Here is a 24280-nt window from a genome sequence, read left to right as displayed (position 1 = left end):
CTTAGGCGTGCTTACTGAAATTTTAAAGAACTGTTATTTTTTCTGTTTATCTGAAATTTAATGTCCTTACTAAACATGTTACTGTTATTATTAATTTCGTGTAACCTATTTATCAAAATTAATGTTACACTTATATCATTATAAATCCATACAAGCTACTCATTAACAAAATAACAGGGTGTGATTTTTCCTATCCAATTGATTTTTAAACCATGATCTACATAACCTAAAAAATAAGGAAAATCGAAATAAATTTAACGTGTATATCTATCTCTTTTTGGTTAAATGGCTTAGACTGTATCATTGACGCAAGATGTTTTCTAATGAGCAGAATCAATCATGGAGATGCGGATCACGACAGATTCATCCCCCGTGGCGTCCCGCTGCCAACTGAGCCAGCATTCGGGTAGGCGGGGCGTATTTATACGTGGCCCCGCCCACACAAAGCCACGCCTCTGCTGGATGAAAAACCTGACAGGTGGGAGGGGCGTCCCTCTAAAGTATCGTCGCTATGGACACTTTATCAAGTAATTTGTTAACTTCAATGTCGATTAAAATTTATTCCAAACGTTAATTCCAGAAGGATGAATTATTTAACGTTTAACTTTTATTTTAAAAAAATGATGTTGTATTTTGGAAGAGATTTTATAAAAAAAATTGCTTTTAGTTAATACTTTGGGAGCATTTATAAATTCTTTTTTTGAAAACGGTTTTATAATAATTTAATGTATATTTATGTCGAGTGTTCATTTTATTCTTGACGATAAACAATAAATACTTTACAAAGAAAATTGTATAAATATAAAAATATAAATTAAAAATACAAATAAAAAACTTAAACATACAACTATTTTTGTACGAATAATTTCAACAAAGAGTTTTAAAAGTTTCATTGTTATCAAAGCAGTTTCGACTGAGATGATACAAGAATGTCTTTGAGCAAATCGCTTGCATAGTCGAGCCAAGAATTCTTTGTACAGCAGGTATTTAACTCAAATAATTAAGGGTAAATCTTTATAATTAATTAATTCTGAGATTGTCAACGAGGGTAAAGCGTGCATAGGAATCCTTTGAAATGAAGACGCCGTTTGAGGAATTTATTAACACAACGCTTAAGATCTTAAGGGGTTGCATTTTGTTTATATGCGAAAAATGTTATTATAACATAATTTTAATTCAAATCATCTTCATAATTTGGGTATAAGTGTATTTAATGTGTAATGAAATAGAAATATTAACTAAAATAAATAAAGCTTCTTGTATAAATTAAGGTACTAAAATAATATTACATCAGATCTTATCCACTCATTTGATATAAAAAACGTTACATTTTTTTTTTAATAAATAAGTTACTTAAAATTTAAGAAAACTTAAAAATATTGTCAAATACACAATTCAAACGAAGCTAGTTTGTAAAAAAATTACATAATTTTCTTTTTTTTACTGCTGAATTTGACAGTAACAGCTGAGAGAAACAAAAATAATGTAGTAGGTTGGTTTTCAGTAGTGGATGGATATTTTAATTTACAATTAACTTCAATTCGTATTCATATTGACAATGACTATCCTGCCTTTCTATTTTAGGCCTACAGTAATTTATTATAACATTTTATTCTATATACCTGTATCATACGTAAGTATATTATATACTACCATTGGGTAGCAATAGCACAGGTAGCCAAGTAGACAGAAGTTTAATCATATGAAACATAAGAAACTACTTGCCTTTGTTTTAAATTTAAAGAAATACAAATATCAATAAATAAGTAGAAAGAACTTTTTTGTTGTACTCTTCTTACGCAAGATACTCTTGTAAGAAAATTCTACAATCACCTTGAGCTATGAAAATGCTCTAAGTCGCCCCCGAGCAGGACGTAATAGACTTGCTAAGATGTAGCTGCATCTGTTATCAGCTTAGTAAGCTAATTGTACGCTAATCAGTCGTTAATTATAGCGTGCGAGTCGCGCGTGACGTCATTATGCGAATCCGTGCACAATCTGCTGTGTACTGTCATGTCCCACTCAATGCAATTTGTCATGTCGTTGTAATTGTCGCATCTACTATGATCAGCCATTCGACTATTGTCTTGTTCCATCATCGATAACTAGTGAATTTGCCGCGTCATGAGTTACATGTCGATTCTCGATTAGAATTTCGATTTTGTGATGTGGACGCGATTTCTAACTTCATAGCCTAATGTCTAGGAGGTCATTTTTCAATTGCAAAAATGGAAGATCTATTCCTTTCATTCCTTATAGAGTTTACAATAAAATTGTGCTTTTAAAATTCAAGCTGCGACTGCGCTATTTCTCTAGAATGCTTCGCCATAACTCCGCCGTATTATCTCTTTATTTACAACGACTTTAGACAATAATTATACTATACTATATTACAGTATATATAGTAGTAGTATTTCCTCTCGGTTCTTTTCCTTTTTTCTAAGAATCACCATTAATTCGAAATGCTCATTTTCCATGTAGACCTAAGTGCATAAATCTCATTTGAGTACATCTTTTAAACTTATTATATATAACATCTAATAGCTTAGACCAATCAGATGTAGGAGACACGATTTCCCGAGCATTTTTAAGATTGTTGTAAGGTCAATGACACTTTGATACTTTATTTTTTAAAGATTCCAAACTCTCCACTAAAATGTCTCTAAGGCGTTTTTTTTTGTTATTTCGAATGACTGTTTCTACCGGATTAATAAATATATTTGTTTTGCTTATTCATTAAAAGAAAAAAATGTGACTTTTAGTTTTTTTAGTACTAATAAAAATTATAAAAAATAATTTTTTTGACAATATAAACCATTTCATAATACATCATCAAATTGTTCGAAGATTATAAATTAGTGCCTAATAGGAACTTATATAAATCTTACATTGAAAATAAGCTATTCTATTGATGACAATACCGACACCAACGATAATATGCAATGTTCTCAATATAATTCAGTAATCTCATGACATCAACATAATATGGCCCGTTTCCTTTTTTTCACCCAGCCTAGTCCAATCCTTCTTTCCAATCGTCAATCGTTGCCTTATCCTTTTCCCCTTAAAGGTGGGCAGCGCATTTATGCTCCGAGGCTGTGCGAACGTTCATGGGCGGTGGTGATTGCTTACCATCAGGCGAACCACCAGCTCAGTTGCCCTCTTATGGCATATAAGAAATACATCAAATCTACACTCGGATAACAAATAAATCTAACTATTCTACCAGCCCCTTGATCTCTAAAACCAGTTACATGTAACGTTAAAGCTGAAAATCGAAATCAATTAGAAGACTTGGAATTGAACTGACAATCGGATAGTGTTATGAGCACACTAATTCATTAGCGAGCGTCATTCGGTAACCCGATAGCGCGTCATTTGTAAGCGCCGTCAATCGCGTGTGATTAGCGTGATGTGATCGCGCATTAATCGCTCGTTGCTGCACATGCGACTGACTGGGATTATATACCAATATATATACGCATTTCCCGCCATTATCACTTTTTCATTATGTGCGTTTTTGAATAAATTAGCGGTACTTTTCTGTTTGGTTACAGCAACGTTTGATTGTTTCATATTTCGTAATTGGTAACAAAGTGGAAATTTATGTTATATTGGTTTTCTTATTCCATAGAAACGTTTAATTATTTAGAGATACCTTCTTGTAATCCAACTCCACCACTTTCTTATAAAACGCGCAATTAAATACTTTAATTTCTCAGAGTAAATATTCTATACCTATAGGTATATGAAAATTAATTGCTGTTCGTTAGTCGCGCTCAAACTTTTGTTTTTGAGGCATTCCTTATAGTCCAGGAAGGGTTTAAACGGTTAGAACAATGAGGAAAATGTATGCAAATATTCTATGACGTTGCGAAGCTCGCTAGGTCAGCTAGTACACGATATAAAAAATGAAGTCTTTAAATAAGCGTGTTATTCCATATCATAACAGCTAATTTTGTTCCTTTAGGTTATTTATACCAATCGAAAACCCATTCTCCCTTAACCCTATCAAACTATGAACTATTGAGACCATAAAAAATCGTCATAAAGCCAGTAAGCGAAGCGCAACCTGCAAATAAACGCAGCGTTTGATCGTAAAACTGTCGGATTGAATTGTTTCAGGTGACTGGACTACGGATCGGCTCCCTGTAAACGACAACGGCCATATTCCCTATTGAGATTTAATTAATTCTACTGTTTAATAAAACTGTGATACACTTTCATTTGTGATGACACCGGTACGTGTGTGGTATATAGCATATGCATCATAGATAAATAATTACTCAATAAAATATTGATGAAGATTGTCCAACGAAAATATTCTCTTTATAACATAAAAAAAATTCAACATGATGATATCCTTACGTTTTCGCAGATTTTCAGGAGAAACCAAATGTGACCTATATTTGCTAGACGACAATCCTAACGAAAGGCGTAAAATATTTTTATTTACTTTATACTACGTTGTATGATTTAAATTCAAGGAAAAAATTAAGCTTTCCCACGAAACTCTTTTCATTTACTGGTGTATAATACTGCAGCAATATTTACACGCATTATTCGTAATAAAATAGATAATAATATTCAACTAGCCCATAAAACTATAACAGCCTACCATTTCGCTATGGTCGTTCAAACAGCGCATCAATTGCTCGCCTAAAAATAACATAAAACAAAGGGGCTTATGATGTATATATGAATTCAGGTGCAGGTAGGGTTCATGTGGGCATTAATAATGATAAATTTGAGTCATTAATTCGTGAGGATTAGTCGCGCAGGCGAGTGCGCGCCGCCGATAACCAAATATTAACTCAATTACTAACGAGACGCCCGCTCTCCATTCAAATGTCTGCTAATCCCTTCGTTGTAAAGCTGGCTAGCATTAGCAATGGTCACTCCTCTTGGGGGATTCTATCTTCGTTGCTTTTTTTCATTTTACCTTTATTTCTGCGTTTAAAGTCGTTGTATCATTTAAAAATTGGTTAAAATTTGTGTTATATGAAATTAAAATGGATGAAAGTTAAAAATTAGTAAAATAAAACAAAATACAATTCTTCTTTCAAGTTAATGTAACTTAATACGAAATTTAATACGTTGAAAAGAAATTTAAAAATAAGTATATATAAGAAAATGCAATTCTAAATTATTAAGCATGAAATTCAAAACAGGAATATCATATTGTCTAACACATAAAAATGAAAGCATGAAAAATAATTTCAGCTGTAAAATGCTAGTTGATTGTAATTTCTCGCAATATATGAAATACATAAAAACACAAAACAAAATCAGCTAGTAAATATACAAACAACTCTATTACGAAATATACATTTTAGATGTGGGAGTCACGCTTTGTCACGAATTGGGTCAACTCTTATCGGGGTAGGTACCCCCAGAAGATCGGCGAGAAACAGAATGCGAATGTTATATTGAACGTCTCCTTCGATTCTCGGTGGAGACTAATAAAAAAAATTACTAGGTCTGGTGGGACATATATGGCTGATCATCTATTTTTCCATAAAGAATATCGATCACTGAAACAGATGTAAGTCATTTGCCCCATATCCCAGTAGGAAACACAGGACATCACTACTACTCACTACAAGAATGCTACTGTGTTTCGTAAGGTGGAGGAGCCGGAGGCCTATCGCTTTTCTTTGAAAAAATTCATAAGCGATGGTGATCGCTTACTATCAGACGAACCAGCTCGTCTACGCACTATAACATAAAAAAAACATCTATTTTCTTACTAAACTCAATAAAAAATGCATAATCAAACTAAATTATAAACGTTTAATAATGTACTGATTATTTATTCGCAAGTGGCTTATCCATTAGCGATATCGATACACAATCAACCACAGTGGTACTCATATTATCCATTACTCGTAATATGTAATTGTTAATTAACTAATTCAATTAATTGCATCCAATCACAGGGACAAATGCTTTGTTAGCTGTGACTGATTAGTCTACGAATAACGATCTAATACTGGATAAGCATAATCCCAATGATGTTGTTACACATAATATTATTTAAGTAAACATTAGATGTCTACTTTATAAAATAGATGTAAAATTCGTGTTTATGTAAACCATAAAACATGAATGACAATAAAATTTAACATCTTGTTTATAAATGGAATTAACATTGTATTATACTCGTTTTTATATAGATATACATATATTTTTGAATTCGCAATAAAAAAGCAGAATGTGGCTCCGTTCATTAGGATAATTCATTAATGGTTACAGGTATTACAGCTGACAGCTGACGAGACAAGCACAGTCCAGTGTGACGGGCATCTATCATCGTAATTACCTATTGGATATTAATTACCGGACTACTAGTAATACATATATCTATACTAGTATTATAAAGAGGAAAACTTTGTTTGTTTGTTTGTTCGGTTGTAATGAATAGGCTCAAAAACTACTGGACCGATTTTAAAAATTCTTTCACCATTCGAAAGCTACATTATCCACGAGTAACATAGACTATATTTTATTTTGGAAAAAATAGGGTTCCGTAAGATATTTTCGATTTTTCGGACACAAACGGAAAAAATCAACCAAAGAAGTTACTTATTTTGCGTACGCTGCCTAAACTACAAAAGATAGAACCATAAAATGTTATCATTAATTGTTGATCTTATATATATCTACAAAAAAGTCCGGACACACTATACCTATCTATGTCGAGTGAGACACAACAACTACATTTTTATTTAAAAATCTTGATTTTTTTTTGGACTACATTTAAACGCGTTTATTTTACTCATGCTATTAATCCTTATCAAAATAATTTATAAATATAATAATAATATAATAATATAAATTATTTCATCAATAAGTACAGTCTATGTTGATAATATTTGGTCTTTGAATGATTAAAATTGGACGTTTGGTTTTGAAGTTGTGGTGAAATTAAAATATTACGATTTCATTTAGCGCTTTGCGGGCGGTCCTTTAGTTAGTTCTAATAGAGATATATTTAGTATCGGCTGTGCACCCGTGCGAAGCCGGGGCGGGTCGCTAGTCGGTTATAATTTTAGCTGGAATAGTTGTGCAGTGATGACGCAGTGGTTAGGACCTCGGACTTAAATAAGAAAGTGGGTTCTGGACGGGCACGAAAGAAACAATTTTTTTTTTTTATTATATCTCCACATCATTCGCACCATCACAAACCTAAACAGAGAGAAATGAAGAAATGTGTGTGGGCAGTGGGAACATATATATGGGTTGAGTTAAGGTAATTTACAGGTATAAAATGGAGAATAAACTTATATTATTCACACTGTTATTTATACGAGCTATTTTAAGAGCAGAAATCAGCAAATACAGTTTAAAGATTATGTTTAAGAATAAAAATAGTTACAATAAATATGAAGAGAAAATTAGGGGAGTTGTAAATACAATATAAGATTTTTATCCCACAATAATTACATTTAATTTTTAAGATACGTTACGATATATAAGGAACAAATCAAACGCACATTCGTCGTCAAAGTTAGTAACGATCTGGGCTAAATATCAAGGAACTAAAAAGTCACGAACAAAGAGACGATAGATATTTGAACATCTTCATAACACGCATAAATTTGAATGTCCCTCGATTCGTAAGCCTTTAACAATCGGCTAATTTTGCCTTTATTCATTAAACAAACGTACCCAACCGAAAGCAAACTTAATCCAATCCGCGAATGAAACGAAGTAAGACGTTGACTCAAACAAATTATTTGACATAATGTCGTTAATTAGAAACCCTCCTTTGTAACCGAGGGTAGGGTAATTAGGTTCGGATGCTCTGAATGGGCCCTTTTTCTGCTCGTTACGGCTAAAACAAAGGAGCAAAGAAGTAAACAGACCTTATTCAGGCAAGAATTTGCATTGGAAGTTGATAATGAATGGAATTGAAAGTATTCTAGTTGCTAAACAACTGAAACAGATTTTATGGTTGTAGTGACTGTTATATAATATGCTCCGTGTGTCGCATTAAGAAGTGCTAGATTATCTTAACTAAGTATATAAAGCTGAAGAGCTTGTTTCTTTGTAGGCTTGTGATATATATTATGACGAGATAATAAAGGAATTGATATAGAATCTATATTTTTTTTAATGTCCTTATTCTCAATCGAAGCTAGCTAGCGAAGTCTCAGAAATTAATAAATTCTCGCTTATTACTTCTCCTACGTGTCTAAGATACTCGTGCGCACATTATGCAACTAGACTGCCATTGCAAAATGCAAATAATATTGCACAATTGAGAATCTATTGCATTATAAGTAATTCATTTCATTCATTATAATTTCACTATAAGTCATCTTACTAAGAACAAATAACTTTAGAAATTTAAGATTTAATGTGACGAACATTCTTTTTATTCCAGGAAAACCCGTCGTAATTGTAGCGTCATGTTGATTCATATCTTCCCGAAGTTCAACGAAGAAAAATATTGACTCTTGGCGTCGGTTACGAGTCTCCCCTCTAGGTTTAATTGCACCACCATTGTTCTACTTGATTTGATTGTGTATCTCTCTTTAGGGTACAATCATAATAACGAACTTTTGTAAAGCTTGAATGTGCATTAGAAAGAACCAGGGATTTAATTGTAATTCTATTTTGAAATGTTCTTACAGCGAAAGAGTTTCACGTGTTTCAAGAAACCATTGAAATTAAAAGAGGCTTTCTGGAACGTGGAGTTCCAAATTACGTCAAACGTTGATTATATGCCCTTTAACAATAACAAAAGATAATTTGCTATGTTGGCTACAATATTAGCCGGTGTTTCTTCTTAACGGCATTAAAAACAAGATTTTAAGTATACTATTACTGAAACAGAATTTTGTAGTGTCGAGTCTGTCCTAAGCTTTAAATAAAAATTCTGTAGTGTCGCTTTATTTCCTGAGTTAAAAAAAAAATATTGAGTAAATTAATTTGCTTTGTATTTAACTCAAAACAGCAATACTTAGACATATAAAGTGGCATGTCATATACACTCTTTACTTGACAATTTCAACAAACAACAACTTGCTCCTAATTGTGTTTGCGATTCCTTTAGAAATCTCTTTTGACTCGACTACAATAATTGCGAAAACTCGTTTTGAAACGACGTTAAATACGACCGAATTTCAGATAATTAACTCAGATTACGGTCTCAGCGTATAATTCGCTTTTGTTGCAGAAAATTTGAAGAAAAGACAATTTAACAATATTCCATGGAAATATACACAGAGCACTGTGAATTTGTGTCCGATTGGAAAATAACATAATAAAACGAAAAGTGTAGATTTTTTTTCAAGAAATATAATGCTTGTTCCACAAATTTAAGTTATCAACGTCGTAGATATATAAGAAATATAGCAAATTGCATTAATTAAATTTTATTAGCTGTACATTGGCTGACCCGAATGATATTGTTCTGTCTTAGTGCTAATTATTGTAAGCACGTGAAGATAAAATAGCCGATAAATTTCTAATTTTTTGCATTCATTGCTCTTTAGAAAGAAAAATTAAGGTACATTTGTGTTATGTTTTTTTAATAAGATACTGACAATAACAACATATAAAAATTGCAAAATCGGTCCAGAGTTCATGTGTGATGTTGTGACTAAGAAATGTGCAATAGGGATTCATTTTTATATATAGACAGATACACAAAGTAAATTTCAATTTGTTTTCAGGATATTAAATGTTGTGAAAACAATAGTTCAACCACCGTGAAAAAATTCAATATCGGGTAACTTAAAGCCCATGCAAATTCAGAAAAATCTATTATAATCTGCATCGCACACTGCTGGACGCTCTTTTCATTCGATGCCTTTTGTTGGCGGATTCAATTAAGTTTACATCGGCGCCGAGGTCAGTTAATAAAAACCGAAGCCTACAAAAATTGGCGCGTAAATCAAATTCAATAAAGTGCGGCACACAATAGTGTGGGACAGAGCATCGGAAAATGACGCCGTCAAACAATGACTACCTGCCAAGCGAGCCTATCAACTCTATGTTGCGAACTACGTGTTTATTTCATTTGAGAAAAATATTGTTGTGTATTTAACTATGGGAATTCTCTTTGTCTGAAATACGCATTACATTTTGTTCCTCAATAAACTATTTTTCATATTAATAACCGCAATATTGCATCATTGTATGGAATGTCTTATGACATTTGCTTTACATTTGCCTATGCCATCATCTGGAAGTCTATACGCATTTACTATTTGCCATAACTACACTGATTGGAATGAGAGTCACCCTTTCACATTAAGAATTCCCGTCTACCTTTCCACGTTCCCGAATTAATCGCCCGAGAGCCTGTGTCTATTAAAGTTTCTTCGCAAGTTGTTTAAGAGGCTCAACTCCCTTAAAACTCTGCAGATAATGTTAAACATTCATTTAAGTGCGCAGGGTCCGCCCAACTTCCGAATCGTCGTATAAATCTTCTAATTCTTCAACCGTTTAATATTCATATCACCTTCGCGTCGTAGCTATACTGTATGATAAAGAAAACTTTCAGTGAACTCGCTAAAATTCCCCTTTGAATCTTTTATTGCTGTACAGTTAAATGCCTTCATGATCGGCGCTTCGAAGGTAGAAAATGTTCGTTCTTATGTTACTTGCTACACTTGTACTATGTAATATCATTGCCATTTATATGAAAAAGCTGTGTACAGAATGAAAGCCTATTTTTCTTCTTTTGTATTTATAACTCATTTATTTTTTATTTATAGTTTAAAAGCATCAAAACGCTTTGTAAATTAAGCTTATTTATTTTATATGTCTGCTTAACAAATATATGATTTACAAAGAGGGAAAATCCTAAAAAATAGAAGATTCCTTACAATATTACTACAGATTCAGTATAAAAAGCAACGAAATTATTCGCTAAATGTTTTTATGCATTTACCCAATTTCAAAACAGAAAAGACGTGGAGCCGGCATGTAGAATTGCGCCCGCCCAAGTCGTGTTCGCAGTCTTTTAAAATAAACGGCTCTTTTTACATTCTTAGCATATTTTTCAAACGGCGACGGCACTCAGAGCGTATTAATACGCGTCCTTAAACACCCCTACATGAATAATTAGATGTTTTAGGGATTCATCCTCCATCTTATCTGTAAAACACGCGTTTAAATTTGCAAACTCATTCTTTTTGCGTTATAGAGGATAATACGTCTTAGCTCGGTTACGATTCTGATTAATGTCTTCGGCTGGAGTCACGGCAACTTTGTTAGAGATAGCGGTGAATAAAGAGAAGTGATTCGGCTAATTTGATTTTTATGCCGAAATAAAAAGAGTAATATCTTGAGGGCTTGATACTGTTGACTATTTAGAGGATATTAAAAATGCGTTATTATAAGTTCTTGAAAAAGACAATATAAATTTAATTAGCCTGAATGGAAATAATGTTGTTTTTTGTTTATATTTTTTAATTAAAATTACCGGTGTCTGTAAAATTTTGAAAGAAGTATTTATACTAAGATTAATGTGACTTGCTTGTAAACATTTATAAGAAAATTTTATATTCTTCTTTCAAAATATATTTTGACAGTTATTGTATGCCAAAAGAGATATGGTGGATTTTCTACATAAATTCTGATCCTGAATGTTTTAAATATGCATAAAAATTTGGTATTCATACTGGCTGGTAAGATTAACTTAGCTAATTCATGTCTAATTTTGTGATTATAGAAAATAAAAATGTGCTTTAAGTTTCAGCATTATTTATACAATATGTGGTTTCGGAAGGTGAAATTGAAATCAAACGAGGGACATATCCATATATGGTAATATATTTTTTTATATGTACTTCAAATGGAAGAAAATCGCATTAGGCACATTACACTTCTGGTATTCTGGTATTCTTCTAGGCATTCATATACTATCCGGATGACTCCGTAGTTGACAAGAATGGAGAGCGAATTACTCGTGCTGGTATCTTGGTGAAACTAGATTGGTTAATAACGTCATCATTGGAGACCGATGTTCCTTTAGCATTTCCAAAGAAAACTCTCGTGGCTAGACTTGGGAGTGTGGCGGTAGATAAACATTTCAATATTAACGAAGATGAAGATGAACAGGAGAGCGAAGTACGAACAAAAATATTTAGACATGTCCTTAAATACAATTGAAAGTGATACTAAAATAACATTTATTTTCAGGTAATACAGATCATTCGACCCTACAACTTTAGTGCAATTGAATGGTGGTATTATGATATATCCCTATTAAAAACTCTAGTACCATTTAATGTTACTTCGTCAGTCGCAATTACGTCTATTTCATCAAAACCTACATTCGCTGAAAAGGAATGTGCCATACTTGTATATGCGGTAAAAATTATTATTTTTAAACAAATCTTTATAATAGGTATAAATCATATATTTAATCTATATAAATTGCTTTTTAGAGGAAAAATACAAATATAACGGAAGACAGGTTCCTTATCCAAATTCCGGTAGACATTGTTCCGCCGACATTAGAACATTGTGGAAGTCACTTTCGACAGAATACGATGATTTGTGCCATGGACATCGATGACAAGAAAAATACATCTTATTCAAGAAATTTCTGTCATGTAAGTTGTTGTATTTTATATTAATATTATATAAATTCTAGTAGCAAGTATGACCTTCTCTTTACTTTTAGGGTAATAGTGGTGGACCACTGCTATGTGACAATGATGTGTACGGATTGCAAACATACAGTGAAGGTTGTCAAGAACCACATCTATATCAACTATTCTCTGGTTGGACCGATTTTATATCATGTGGCATACAAGACATTTGCGGTGAAAAACAATGCGCTAAAGTATGCACACTCATAAACAAGGATACAGAAAAATATTCGCAAAGCATAATTCCATCTACTGCTTCTGGAAAAGAGTCTAAGTCAGAATCTACCACAGTAGCAGTAGCTAGGTCGTATGAAGCCGAAGATAATATTATACTGTCGGAAGAAAGCAGTCCTGATAGGCCTACTGCAACTGCTACGAAGGATGACGAGATAACTACTTCAACGGTTTCAACTACTAAAGACCTGCCCGTTGAAATCTCTTCAAATTCCTCATCTACATCTGCACCTGATAAAAGTAATGATGATTCAGACACGAGAAGATCTAATGTGGAAGCTCAACAAGAACCAGTGAAGAAAATTAAAAGTTCATGCACAACTATCCTACCATTACCCTTCATTCAAACCTTTGCGTTTATATGCACGATAATGACACTTATTTAAGTTTTTAATTTCTAACTAATATGATTTTATTTTTCATGAAATTAAACATTAAACATTTTGTTTGTGACGCGACACACATATGGAAATAAATGTTTTGTAATAAATCCGTATTTTGTTTAGAAGGAAACAATAATAACTATTTAATAGAACCCTAAATGATAACAATATGTTGAAGCATTTTCTCAATACGGTCTGGAAACTTGATAATGCTATTAGAGCAAACTGCGGAGGCGTTAAGCCTGCAACCTTACTTAATTCTACTTATTCGCAAAACTTTGACGCTGCAGCCAGACCGGAACATCTTGTTCCAAATATTACTGCTGGAAATTTCCTTGTTCTTGGTTCATTTATTATTTTTTTCCTAATTGCGATTGTTGTAGTAAGAAGAGCATACTGACATACATATTAAGACATGTGGTATATATAAATCGATTAAACCGGTAGTGAAGTGAAAATTAATATAAAAATATTCATAGACAGTTGTTTCACATTGTATGTTTCGACTCTACCTTGTATATATTATTTAGTTGATAGGTTTTATTTTTTGATAAATATGTAATACAATACATGACTTAAATATTTATAAATCATCTGTTTATATTTGAAAGCACACGTTTCTATCGGTAACTATTCTAAATTCTTCATCAAACATATATTGTTATTATAATTTAGTTAAGTACGTCAATATCTCGACATATAATATTATGTTCAATCCTGTGGCTTTAACCACAGAAAACTATGGTTTTCTAACGTTGAATTCTTCTCAGAAAGAGTATTTTCTTATTGAAATTTTTAAAATGTTCCGTCGAAATGTATCTTAATACGATTCGATGCGTTTAAATTCCGAAAGAAGCTCGCATTGGGAACTGTTATGCATATTTTAAAGCCAAATTTACTTACGCCAAACTCAACGTACCGAATGAAAATTCAACTTGAATATTTCTGTGCGATCTTTCAAATGTTTTTATATTCGGCTAACGATAAAATTGATTTCTATTCTACCAATGATTTTCTCAAGTAGGTAAACTTTTCCACAATTTGGCTTTTTACTGTATTAATTTTAGTATAGAAAGTAGGAAATATTTTTTCCGAGATATTAAGCATTTGCTATAGCAACATTTAAAACCAATAAATAATAACTGTGTAGTTCGAAATATTTAACTATTACATCGCTTTCGTTCTCTAGCCACCAACAACAAAACATTTATATTAACTCACAAAACTATAACGCCTGATTTGCTACCTGAGCAATTTTCTATATACACTTTGTTGGTAATTTTTTAAATAAAAGTTGAACAAAATTTAAGCAATCTACTTAATTTAATGAGTTAACAAACAAAAGAAATTAATTCAACAATCTCATAAAAAGGAATAAGCAGTTCATAAAACTTTTAATAATTAAAACTCGAATAAAAATAAGAGATGCCGACCAGATAATACCATTTCTGTGAAGCTTTTATACTCTTCCAGTTTCGCTGTATATGCATAGGACGAAATGTGATTTCGTTCTTTGTTAGGGGTCTGTTTTAATTGGTCACAACGCGGGAACCATTTTCAAGGATAAATCCGTAACTGGAGGGTGAATAACTGAAAACTGTCGTTAACTCATCTTGTCTGAACATTAACTGTAAATGCTAAACAAGATATTAAAATAATGATTGTGGCTCTTTTGGGAATTCTCGAGTTTTCTTTTCGTTTTTATTTAATGCTTACTGTGTCCCGTGGTTCCGTCCATGGGCTTTTCGTTCATCAAATCAAAATGCTTTCATTTCCGATTTAAGTATACGGAATTTGCATTTATCATAATATAAATTACTCAAATTTCTCAACAAGATAAGCTAACTTAGTAGAAGATACGAAAGTTTTAATGTACAAATGTACATGTAAATTTTCTGGCTTGCTCTGCCTTTTTCTTTATGTTTCACTATCATAGCCCACTGCAACGATATTTGAAAGGTCACCTAATGTCATAATTTCTATTAAACAACTTTTTTAGTCAACATGTTCAGTTGGTTAACAGAGATTGGCAGTTTGTTTTTTTATTATTATTTATTGAGTTAGAGGTGTGATCATGGTATGAATCTATATATATCTATACGATGTCACTGATGTCATATTATAATCGGTTTCAGATATGGGATAGGCACGAACCGCTAGTAACTGCTATTTCTTAAAAGCCAGTTCAAAACAATTACCAATATAATTATACAACTAACAATTTTTGATGAAAGAGATATAGGTGTGTGGATAATCTGATAACATGTATATAAAATTTATTAATGAATTCTGAGCCAGCATCTTTATTTTTGCACTTGATGATTTCCTAATAGATGATCATGAAACAATATTTTATGCAGTTATTTGTCACAATTATATTGATTATATATTGATATTTTTTGATAATAAAATTACTAATTAAGATTGTGACTTCATGTGTTATGGTGGCATACAAATCAGTATAATATATAAGTGAGCGTTCAGCGTTATATTACAAATTGATTAGTAATATCATTATAATAATCTTGTTCATACAAGAAAACTAGGCCATAATTATAGCAAAATACAACAATAAATTCGATCAAAGAATAACGGAATCGTCAAATCTGTTGCGTCTATAGGCAATTTTCAATCTCTTTCCCATTTATGGCAGTAATAAAGCGACCGGGAAAAGTCAACAATCAATTTTGTATTTCAATTTATTCCCAACCATCTAAGTTGGTGCGGTGATAAGAAAAAGAAAAACGCGTTCATTGAAAACGGAAATTATTGCAAGAAGCCATCAGTGGTGTGCGCTCGGCTTCCTATGTTGTTTATTTTTTTATTTCCACTTTTTGTGTCATAAGGTTTCAAATTTTTAATTATGCCGTGTCGGCCCATGCCATTTTCATGCACCTCATTGTATAGTTCATGGTTGAGGAAGCACTGTTCAAGAAATTAGTCAAGCGTCTCGATTTTATTTGTATACCTACTCATTCGACAACCCTCGGGTTTTGACGACTGCATTTATCGATCCAACACGTAATCTATAAACGTTATTTAAATTTATTTATTTCATACTCCGCTTTTGTATACGTCTTATATATAAAAATCAATTGCTGTTCGTTCATCATCATCATCATCAGCCGATATATGTTCCCACTGCTGGGACACAGGCCTCCTATGAGGGTTCAGGCCATAATCCACCACGCTGGCCAAGTGCGGGTTGGCAGATGTCACATGTCGTCGAACTTTTGATTCTTGGACATGCCGGTTTCCTCACGATGTTTTCCTTCACCGTTTTAAGCAGTGGTGATGTTATCCACATGTGCAGATAAATTGAAAAATCAATTTATTTCTTGCACGCTCGCCCGGTCTCGAACCCCGACTTATCGATTTTGAAGTCCGAAGTTCTCACCACTGAGCCACCACTGCTTACTGCTACTTTGCTGTTCGTTAGTATCACTAAAACTCGAGAATGGCTGGTCTGATTTTTATAATCACGGTTTTGGTGCATTTTGAATAGTCCAGAGGGAAGCTAGTTTTAAATAAATTATTTTTGTATGTTAGAAATCGATATTTTATGTTATTTAGAATTAATATTAATCAAATTATGCAATAATTTTAAAGCGTAAAAAAATTTTGTTTCTATGAAAACATTTCTCATTTCTACGGACACCGTTAACCAAAACAAGTAAAAATGTGTAGAATGTATAGTAATCGAATTGCAAGAATTTTTGTCGGGTTTTGAAAATGTTGAGCTTTTTCCAGTTACTGTAGCATTGTTTACCTTCGAAATTAAAGATGGCATCGATAACAATTCTATCAGAGTGCGTTAGGCCGACAGAGGGTGGCCGGGTGTCAGGAAATTGGGGTGATTTTTCTCTTCTTTTCACCTCACTCGTGCCCACCAATATTCACTGGTGAATATTTACTACTACATATGTCGCTGTAGAATTGTAAAAACTTTCAGATTATAATCTAACTCTTGAGATTGTTAACTATAAAAAATAGTTTTGGTATTACTTTGTAATTTGAAGCATCATAACCAGTCAATTATAATGTGAATATATAGCACTTATGTACTCTACTCAATTTACAATTAAATAGTTTCACATCCATGGATTACGATCTACGAAATAATGCATTTTATTGTTACAGTAGATAGGTATGATACGGATCAAATTTTTAGACAGATCACAACATATATGAATCATGGAAACTAAGACATTTTATTTACTCAAAATATAACATAACTTCAGAATCGACGCACTGTATTCACGGTTTAAAATAATAATAGATATATACATATTGTATGTATTCACTTAGAAACGTATAATGAATATTTTAAGTTGTTTTCATATTGTTGTAAAATAGATCTTTAGTAAAGTGGCATCTCACCTTTGGGCATCAGTAACAAGATGTGGTCCTTTTCAAATTTCCGGGAACGTTTGAACTTAACTTTTATCTACTTATCAAATAAAACTGTTTTTCAAAAAATAACATTCTTTGGTAAAGGAGGTTCAATGGCTATACTTGACAAGCTATTTAATGTGATTTGTGGCTATATCAAGATATGTCGACTTTTAAAAAATTTGGGAGATTCAGCTAGGTTCAATTTGAATGAAAGTTAATAATTTGAATAAAATTCTATGTGTATTTTGGTTTATTGTAGTATTGATGTGATCATCATCATCATCATCATCATCAGCCCATATATGTTCCTACTGCTGGTACACAAGCCTCCTATGAGGGTTCAAGCCATAATCCACAACGCTGGCCAAGTGCGTGTTGGCAGATGTCACATGTCGTCGAGCTTTTGATTCTTGGACATGCCGGTTTCCTCACATTGTTTTGCTTCACCTTTTTAAGCATTGATTGATGTTATATTTAGCTTTAATTATATTTTGTATATATGTGTGGTTTTTATAATATATACAAATGAAACAAGTACACGTTTGAACAAAAGTTTTATTCATCTACTTCTTTGGTCATATCATTGGTTAGGAGCCTGACATGTTCATATACACAAAATGTATTCACACAAGATAGTAACATCTCTTATTTAATTAGGAATGCATTATATTCACATAACTAAATGCGGAAATTATCGCTAAGTAACTAATTTGAACTATTTCGAATAATTATGAATTTTAAATTTTATCAACATGTACCATTTTTCTATGATTTGATATTACATATTATACACCGATTAATTATTATAAATTACAATAATCTACTTAGTATAGGAATATTATTTACATAAATAATACAAACATTATAACAATGTTTAGTAAACTTAACAGTTATTATACAATTAGTTACAAAAAATAACAATGTGGCTAGCGGGTAAGGCATAAAATAAGTTTTATAATAATATGGCCAGGCCAAATATAAAGAAAATATAAACAATAAAAAAAAATTATATTGATGGCGTTAGGGTAGACAAAAATCTATTCGTCTATAGCGGGAAAACGTTGCTTCAATACTAGAATTTGTTCATAGCCTTGGACAAGTTGAAACTGACGTTAATATATAATAATCTTGAGACTTTATTAACAGTATGGAAGAAAATGTATTACAAAAGTTTAGGTTTTCAGGTAAATTGTGTCGTTTTCGCTATATGAGGACCGTAAAACATTTTTGCTTTTAAGTTCATTATATGCACTATATGTTAGTGCTTTAACATCAAATGTCTGTTGATGTCATTTGACCCTATAATGCGGTCCATAGTTTCAATTGAGAAATAGATAAATCAAAAGGACACCTTACTTACGAAAACCCATACTTAACAGCCTTATTAATTACAAATTGTATCGATTATTATTTTAGTAGAAAATTTACACATATAGTTTTAATAAGTAACATAGTCTTTCACCCGCTGTTCATCTACACTTTACATGTAACATTTTTTTACTCTAATACAATTGCCTTATGAGATCACCTTAATAAACAGACTAAATACATTTCAATATAACCAATAATCTATCTAATATAATATATTGGCGAATTAAAAAATGAATATAAGTTTTGGCATTTTGCTCTTTGTTCTATAACACGAAAGTTTCATTAAGTGCGTAAAACGCGTGTATAACACTACATAGAAGTTACGGCACTAAAGTTTTTTTAGTATGCATTGCTGTCTCCGACGTGAAATGCGGAATTACGTTTGATACTTGGCATACGTGGGTAGGCCTCACAGGCGATAATCTCAGCTGGACGCAGAGAGCCCCAGGGGCTTGAGGTGCGGGGGGGCAGCGAAGGCGGCCGGGGATGAACCCGACATGTTGTTGTTAAGATCACCAGAACGATTTGACCCGTTCATCAGCCCGCTCATTGCACTGCTTGTCTATTAAAAAAATACGCATTTAAAACAAACAAGCTAATGCTACAAGTAGTAGTCCCGAAGAGTACCTATGTCCGCATTGTGGTTGCATTAAAAGTTATGAGGTTAAAAAATGCACACATGTTTAGTAATTGCTAGCTGAATTGAATTCTTAGTAAACTTACTTTTCTTAGAAATAAGAAACAAACAAAATATTTGTATTTCATTTGTAAATAAAAAAATATTGCCTTAACAAAACTCTTGTAAAATACATTAGACGTAGTGTAATGCATGCTCGCATAGTTAATTAAGTTACATATTATACGTCATTCTTACCGGTGGTGGAGGCAGGTGTGTCGTTTGTCGCTTGAGATGCGCCAGCGGCGGCGGGTTATAGGCCATGTTTGCGAACACTAACCTCTCTTCATAGTCGTATTCGCATAGGATCTTGTTCTCGCAGAGGTAGAATCTGTCGCCCACGCAAAATCTATGACAAAATAATGACATGTTAAAAAAATGCATAAAAATTTAATCGGTTGTTCATATTGTATTCTTAATTAGACGTTTAAATGAATACTTAATTAAACTATATTTGCATCTGAGGTTTTCCGAATACAAAATACAACAAACCGATTTATTAATTCCAGAAATCTCTATATGACTCATTGAAGTACTTTCCGGGAATCCGAAACATATGAAACATTTTTACTAAAATTAGCATCAGAGCACATTCATAATTTCCAACTGAAAAACATTAACGTTTAATATAAAAAACTTGTATCATGAGAAATTTTTATTTTATGTGTTACAAGGTTTTCCTTATTAAACATGAAAACGCCTTAATTGAATGTGCATAATATTAAAAACGGAAAAAGACAAGCGTATGCAAATAATTTCAACCTAAACCACTTTCTTTGAGGCGTAATAATTTAAGCAATTAAGCAAAGGTGCATATTTATCTATCCTAGTTATAGACGACGTCAACGACTAAGCTTGTAAAAACCATTAAGATGATATCGTGGGTTTATCATTGTTTTACGGGGTGCCAGAAAACCAACGAAAACGTCTTGGAAATAAAATTTACCGCTACCGTAGGAAAGGTCAGCGTGAAGGAGCTGCGATAACGTCACGCGATCGCGCATCCCTCAACGTGGCAAACAAAGGCATCCTTCGACTTTGCAGTCGCCAGTGGCCGTCCGGAACCGCCGGCGATAACACCGAACCTTATCTCCTTTCCCCACCCCTCCGCGCGTCTTTCCGCACCCCGCAGTGCCGGCCACCCTGCCAACTCTTTTGTTTCACTTGTCACAAAAATTAAGCGCAATAGCTCGGCTACAAATGTCTCTTTTTTAAGGGGCCAATTTCCACCGCAACTCAGTCGATTTCGCCGCTCTTAATTAACTTTATTTCCTGTTCTCTCCGTTCCCGACTTTTGTTTTTGGGGGTTGTCCTTTTTATTTTGCTATTTTTTGTCTGCAGTCGCGTAATGGAAAAGATGTAGAACGAAATTTTAATGACTGGGCGCAAGTTAGGCTTTGTATATCGCGCCATTGTGTCGCGGCAGTTTTGGCAGTTGACGATTTATCTAATCGGATGTAACTTAAATTAGCTTTTTTGTGTCAAAGCATAGAATAAATTTATTATGATATTAAATACAGTACTTGAAGCAATTTTGTAAGACTCGGAAAATCTGAATAAAACAAATGTAGAAGGATTCTACAAAAACATGCTGCGAAACCTTATTTTCATTAAATCATAGAAAAAACCCCCAAATAGCCAATTTAATCAATTAATTACTATATGGGTACAGGGCTGCTATATTAATAAACGCCACGTCCACGTCAGAAGGATGCGAGCGAGGTGCAGTAGCCCGATAGCCCGGCTCCGGCCGCGGGCGCGCCGTCAGATTGCTACTAAATTATTTAACCGTTTAGCGATATTCACCGTGATACCTGCCGGCCTCGCTGCAATCGGACAGCCCGCAAATTGGATTCAGATTTCTGTCGGCCATGGAAATAGATTTGTATGTGATATTTAATACCCGTTGCTCCATATTGTTAGGTAAACACGTGCAGATATTGAAGTGCACGCACGTATGTCTACATTTTTCCAATAGTTTAAAATGAAAGGCTTTTACAAAGAATTACGTTTTGACAAAAGTTGGATCGTGTGTGCGTTTCATGATAATTTTGAATCAAGATTCTTGATATATATGTATATATATCATGTACCATAAAAAAATAATATTTATAAATATTTATTGTAAGGTTCATAATATGAAGCCATAAAGGCTACAAATCTATATTAAACAATTTTATTTTCTCAATCTCCTAAACTGGAGAAATATAAAGTATTCGTAATATCGTACATCGTAGATATTTAAGAAGAAAATTAGCAAAAGAGCCTATTCGCAATTTTCAAAATCTACTGAATGAAAGAATAATTGAATTGTATTGGTAGAACTATTCTTAATTCATACTCCCACTCAAGGCTCATAAAGATAGTTGTATGTGTAATTGTTTATTTCGAGGCCAATAGACATCTTCTTAAACATGCGCAATATTGTTTCGTGCTAAAACCATTAAAATGTATACACAATTTGGGAAAGATGTCACTCGAGATCTACAAACACGAGAAAGGTCCACCAGTGACGTATAAACCATTCAGAGAAGTTCCAATCTTCGCGACCTTTCTATTATTTAAGCGAACAGACCGGCGAAGATTGCTCTTCTTCTAAAACCTTATTCAAAATTCAATCTTACACGTATTACAAAGTAAAAGACAATATACTGAAAGTACCACTTGTATTGGAAGTTTGTGAATAATTTTCAATAATAAATTGTAAATACATAAATTTCATTTCTATGTCGTTCTGTAAAATGAATTTTAAAATTCCACCCTTTCAAATGTTCTAAATCCAAAGCATTTTACATTATAACCTATACGTGTAGATAGAAGATATTGATTTACAAATCCGTCATAAATCATCACTATTTCAGATTAAATATCAATTGATCTGTATCAATTAAAGCTTAAATCCATTAGACGCAGTCTAGTCTAGTTTAATAAATGTGCATACGTTCCCAACAAACATTAGTATACCTGCAAGGGAATATTAAGCCGTCGTTTATTGCATCACACTAGACTCGTATCGATAACTTCATCAATAAGTTCGCTCTTTGAGCTAGACAGATCATCGCTCACCGTTTGATAACCGAGTTGAGAGCGCCGGGGAAATCAAAGAGTTTATCTTTGTTTACCAATACTGACTATAATTCCTGTTTTATGTACCTAGCTACGAAACAACGGTGAATAAAATAACATCTATCTATCACAGCAACTCTGTTCATATTAACTGAGTATTTAAAAAGCAGAATACAAAATCTTTGTTTGGGATAATGTAATCTTTATTAACTCGTATATAAACTCGCAGCCAGCATTAAAGTGTTTCCTCAACCAAAATGATTTACGCCGTGCACATAAACAATCGCAAGTCTTTAAAAAGCGTTTCTTTATTCCGTGTAGCTTTCTTATGTAGCGGAAAATTTAATCGCGCTCTTTGTTTGGTGTCCGTGAGTTGAATAAACCATACAAAGTTTTCGCTCAACAATATACCTGTCCCTTTCGTTCATCACATTATTCTGAATATTTTATCTCGCTTATAAAAGAAGTCTCATAGTGGACTTGTGTTCAATATAGCTACGTCCCCGTTCAATTTTCAGGAGCGCAATCGCTTTTGACAGGTGAGAAAATTAAGTGAGTGTGCTTCGCAAGGCTCCTGCTAGGACAATAGGCTTAGATGCTCCGATAGTTTTTAATAACGTGGCCCATGGAGATTGTGAAGATATTGTCTCAGGTAAAGTCAATAGGCTGTTTTTTTTCTAATTTGTGATTTGACATTTGTGAAGTTTTATAAATCGTACATAATATATAATTACCTGTGATTGCATTGCTGACAAGCAAAGCATTCCAGATGATAGACGTTGCTGCGCGCACGCATCACCATTTCGAACGCTGGGATCACTTTATTGCACGCAGCGCAATAACCCGTGTTTCCGAATAGCCTGATGGCAAAAATTATTGAAATAATTAATAAATACAATTAATTAAATAAATATAAGAACAATATCTTCCATAAAACTTTAATAGCAACGTGATGCCAACATCCTTTCTAAAATTATAATTGCGACTGTATTGGGTTTAAAAGTTAAAGACTCTTTATCGGATTTTAAACGCGATTTATTCATTACATAATTTAAAGAAACGTCGTGTTTAATAATATAATTAATAAATCGCGTTTAAAATCAAACACAGGACAATACTATTTGTATTCTTAATAGTCTTCGTAGTCTTTCTTTCACGTCGCAAAAGAGCAATTTAATGATATCATAAATAATTTTGGGCCTTGTCTAGTGAGGAGACTACTTTTTATTGCAGCGAAACATCTCATTTCCATGGGAGTTTGCTTGGAAACCGCGAAAGAAGCCACAGGTGGAAAGCTAGTATATGCTCTGGCTAGTAATACTGGGGTAGAAGCAATCTTTAGTTTTTTATCTAAAGCGTAAAATCTGACAAAATGTTTTAACATTTAACACAATATAATAAAAATATATTATATTATTATGTTATTACTAACTTATTTAACATATTCACTTTTACTGTCAGTTTTCAATTCTGACTTGACAATACGTCTATTGCGACAATTATCTCAAAATAAATCATAATTTTGAAACAGTCAACTCTTA

General features: G+C 32.9%; 2 protein-coding genes across 4 annotated transcripts in view; one reads left to right on the top strand and one right to left on the bottom strand.

Moving 5' to 3' along the window:
• The first annotated feature begins 339 nt into the window (after nt 1-339).
• On the top strand, nt 340-13234 carry LOC119833353. Its single transcript, XM_038357339.1, has 6 exons — nt 340-406; nt 11717-11784; nt 11869-12087; nt 12160-12330; nt 12408-12575; nt 12647-13234. The coding sequence occupies exons 1-6, from the start codon at nt 340-342 to the stop codon at nt 13232-13234; spliced, it is 1281 nt and encodes a 426-aa protein (XP_038213267.1).
• A 5592-nt stretch (nt 13235-18826) lies between these two features.
• LOC119833555 (LIM domain only protein 3) overlaps nt 18827-24280 on the bottom strand; it is a 41988-nt gene continuing 36534 nt past the window's right edge. For all 3 annotated transcript variants that reach the window (XM_038357613.1, XM_038357616.1, XM_038357614.1), the window contains exons 4-6: nt 23474-23599; nt 19872-20022; nt 18827-19559 (exon numbers count right to left, since the gene is read on the bottom strand). In XM_038357613.1, coding sequence (XP_038213541.1) covers nt 19422-19559; nt 19872-20022; nt 23474-23599 — 415 coding nt within the window. In that variant the 3' untranslated portion in view covers nt 18827-19421. The remainder of the gene's footprint in view (nt 19560-19871; nt 20023-23473; nt 23600-24280) is intronic.

Source organism: Zerene cesonia, chromosome 17, assembly GCF_012273895.1.
Source record: "Zerene cesonia ecotype Mississippi chromosome 17, Zerene_cesonia_1.1, whole genome shotgun sequence".
In the NCBI taxonomy this organism is placed as follows: domain Eukaryota; kingdom Metazoa; phylum Arthropoda; class Insecta; order Lepidoptera; family Pieridae; genus Zerene; species Zerene cesonia.
Note: the sequence above shows the minus strand (reverse complement) of the source record. Positions and strands in the feature narration are given on the sequence as shown.

Bases quoted from the DNA above. Each gene is read 5' to 3' on its own strand.
- LOC119833353 (XM_038357339.1), top strand. From the start codon at position 340: ATGGAGATGCGGATCACGACAGATTCATCCCCCGTGGCGTCCCGCTGC. The intron at 11,785-11,868 runs GTAATATATTTT...GTATTCTTCTAG, and splicing joins GAGGGACATATCCATATATG to GCATTCATATACTATCCGGA. The intron at 12,088-12,159 runs GTACGAACAAAA...ATTTATTTTCAG, and splicing joins AAGATGAACAGGAGAGCGAA to GTAATACAGATCATTCGACC.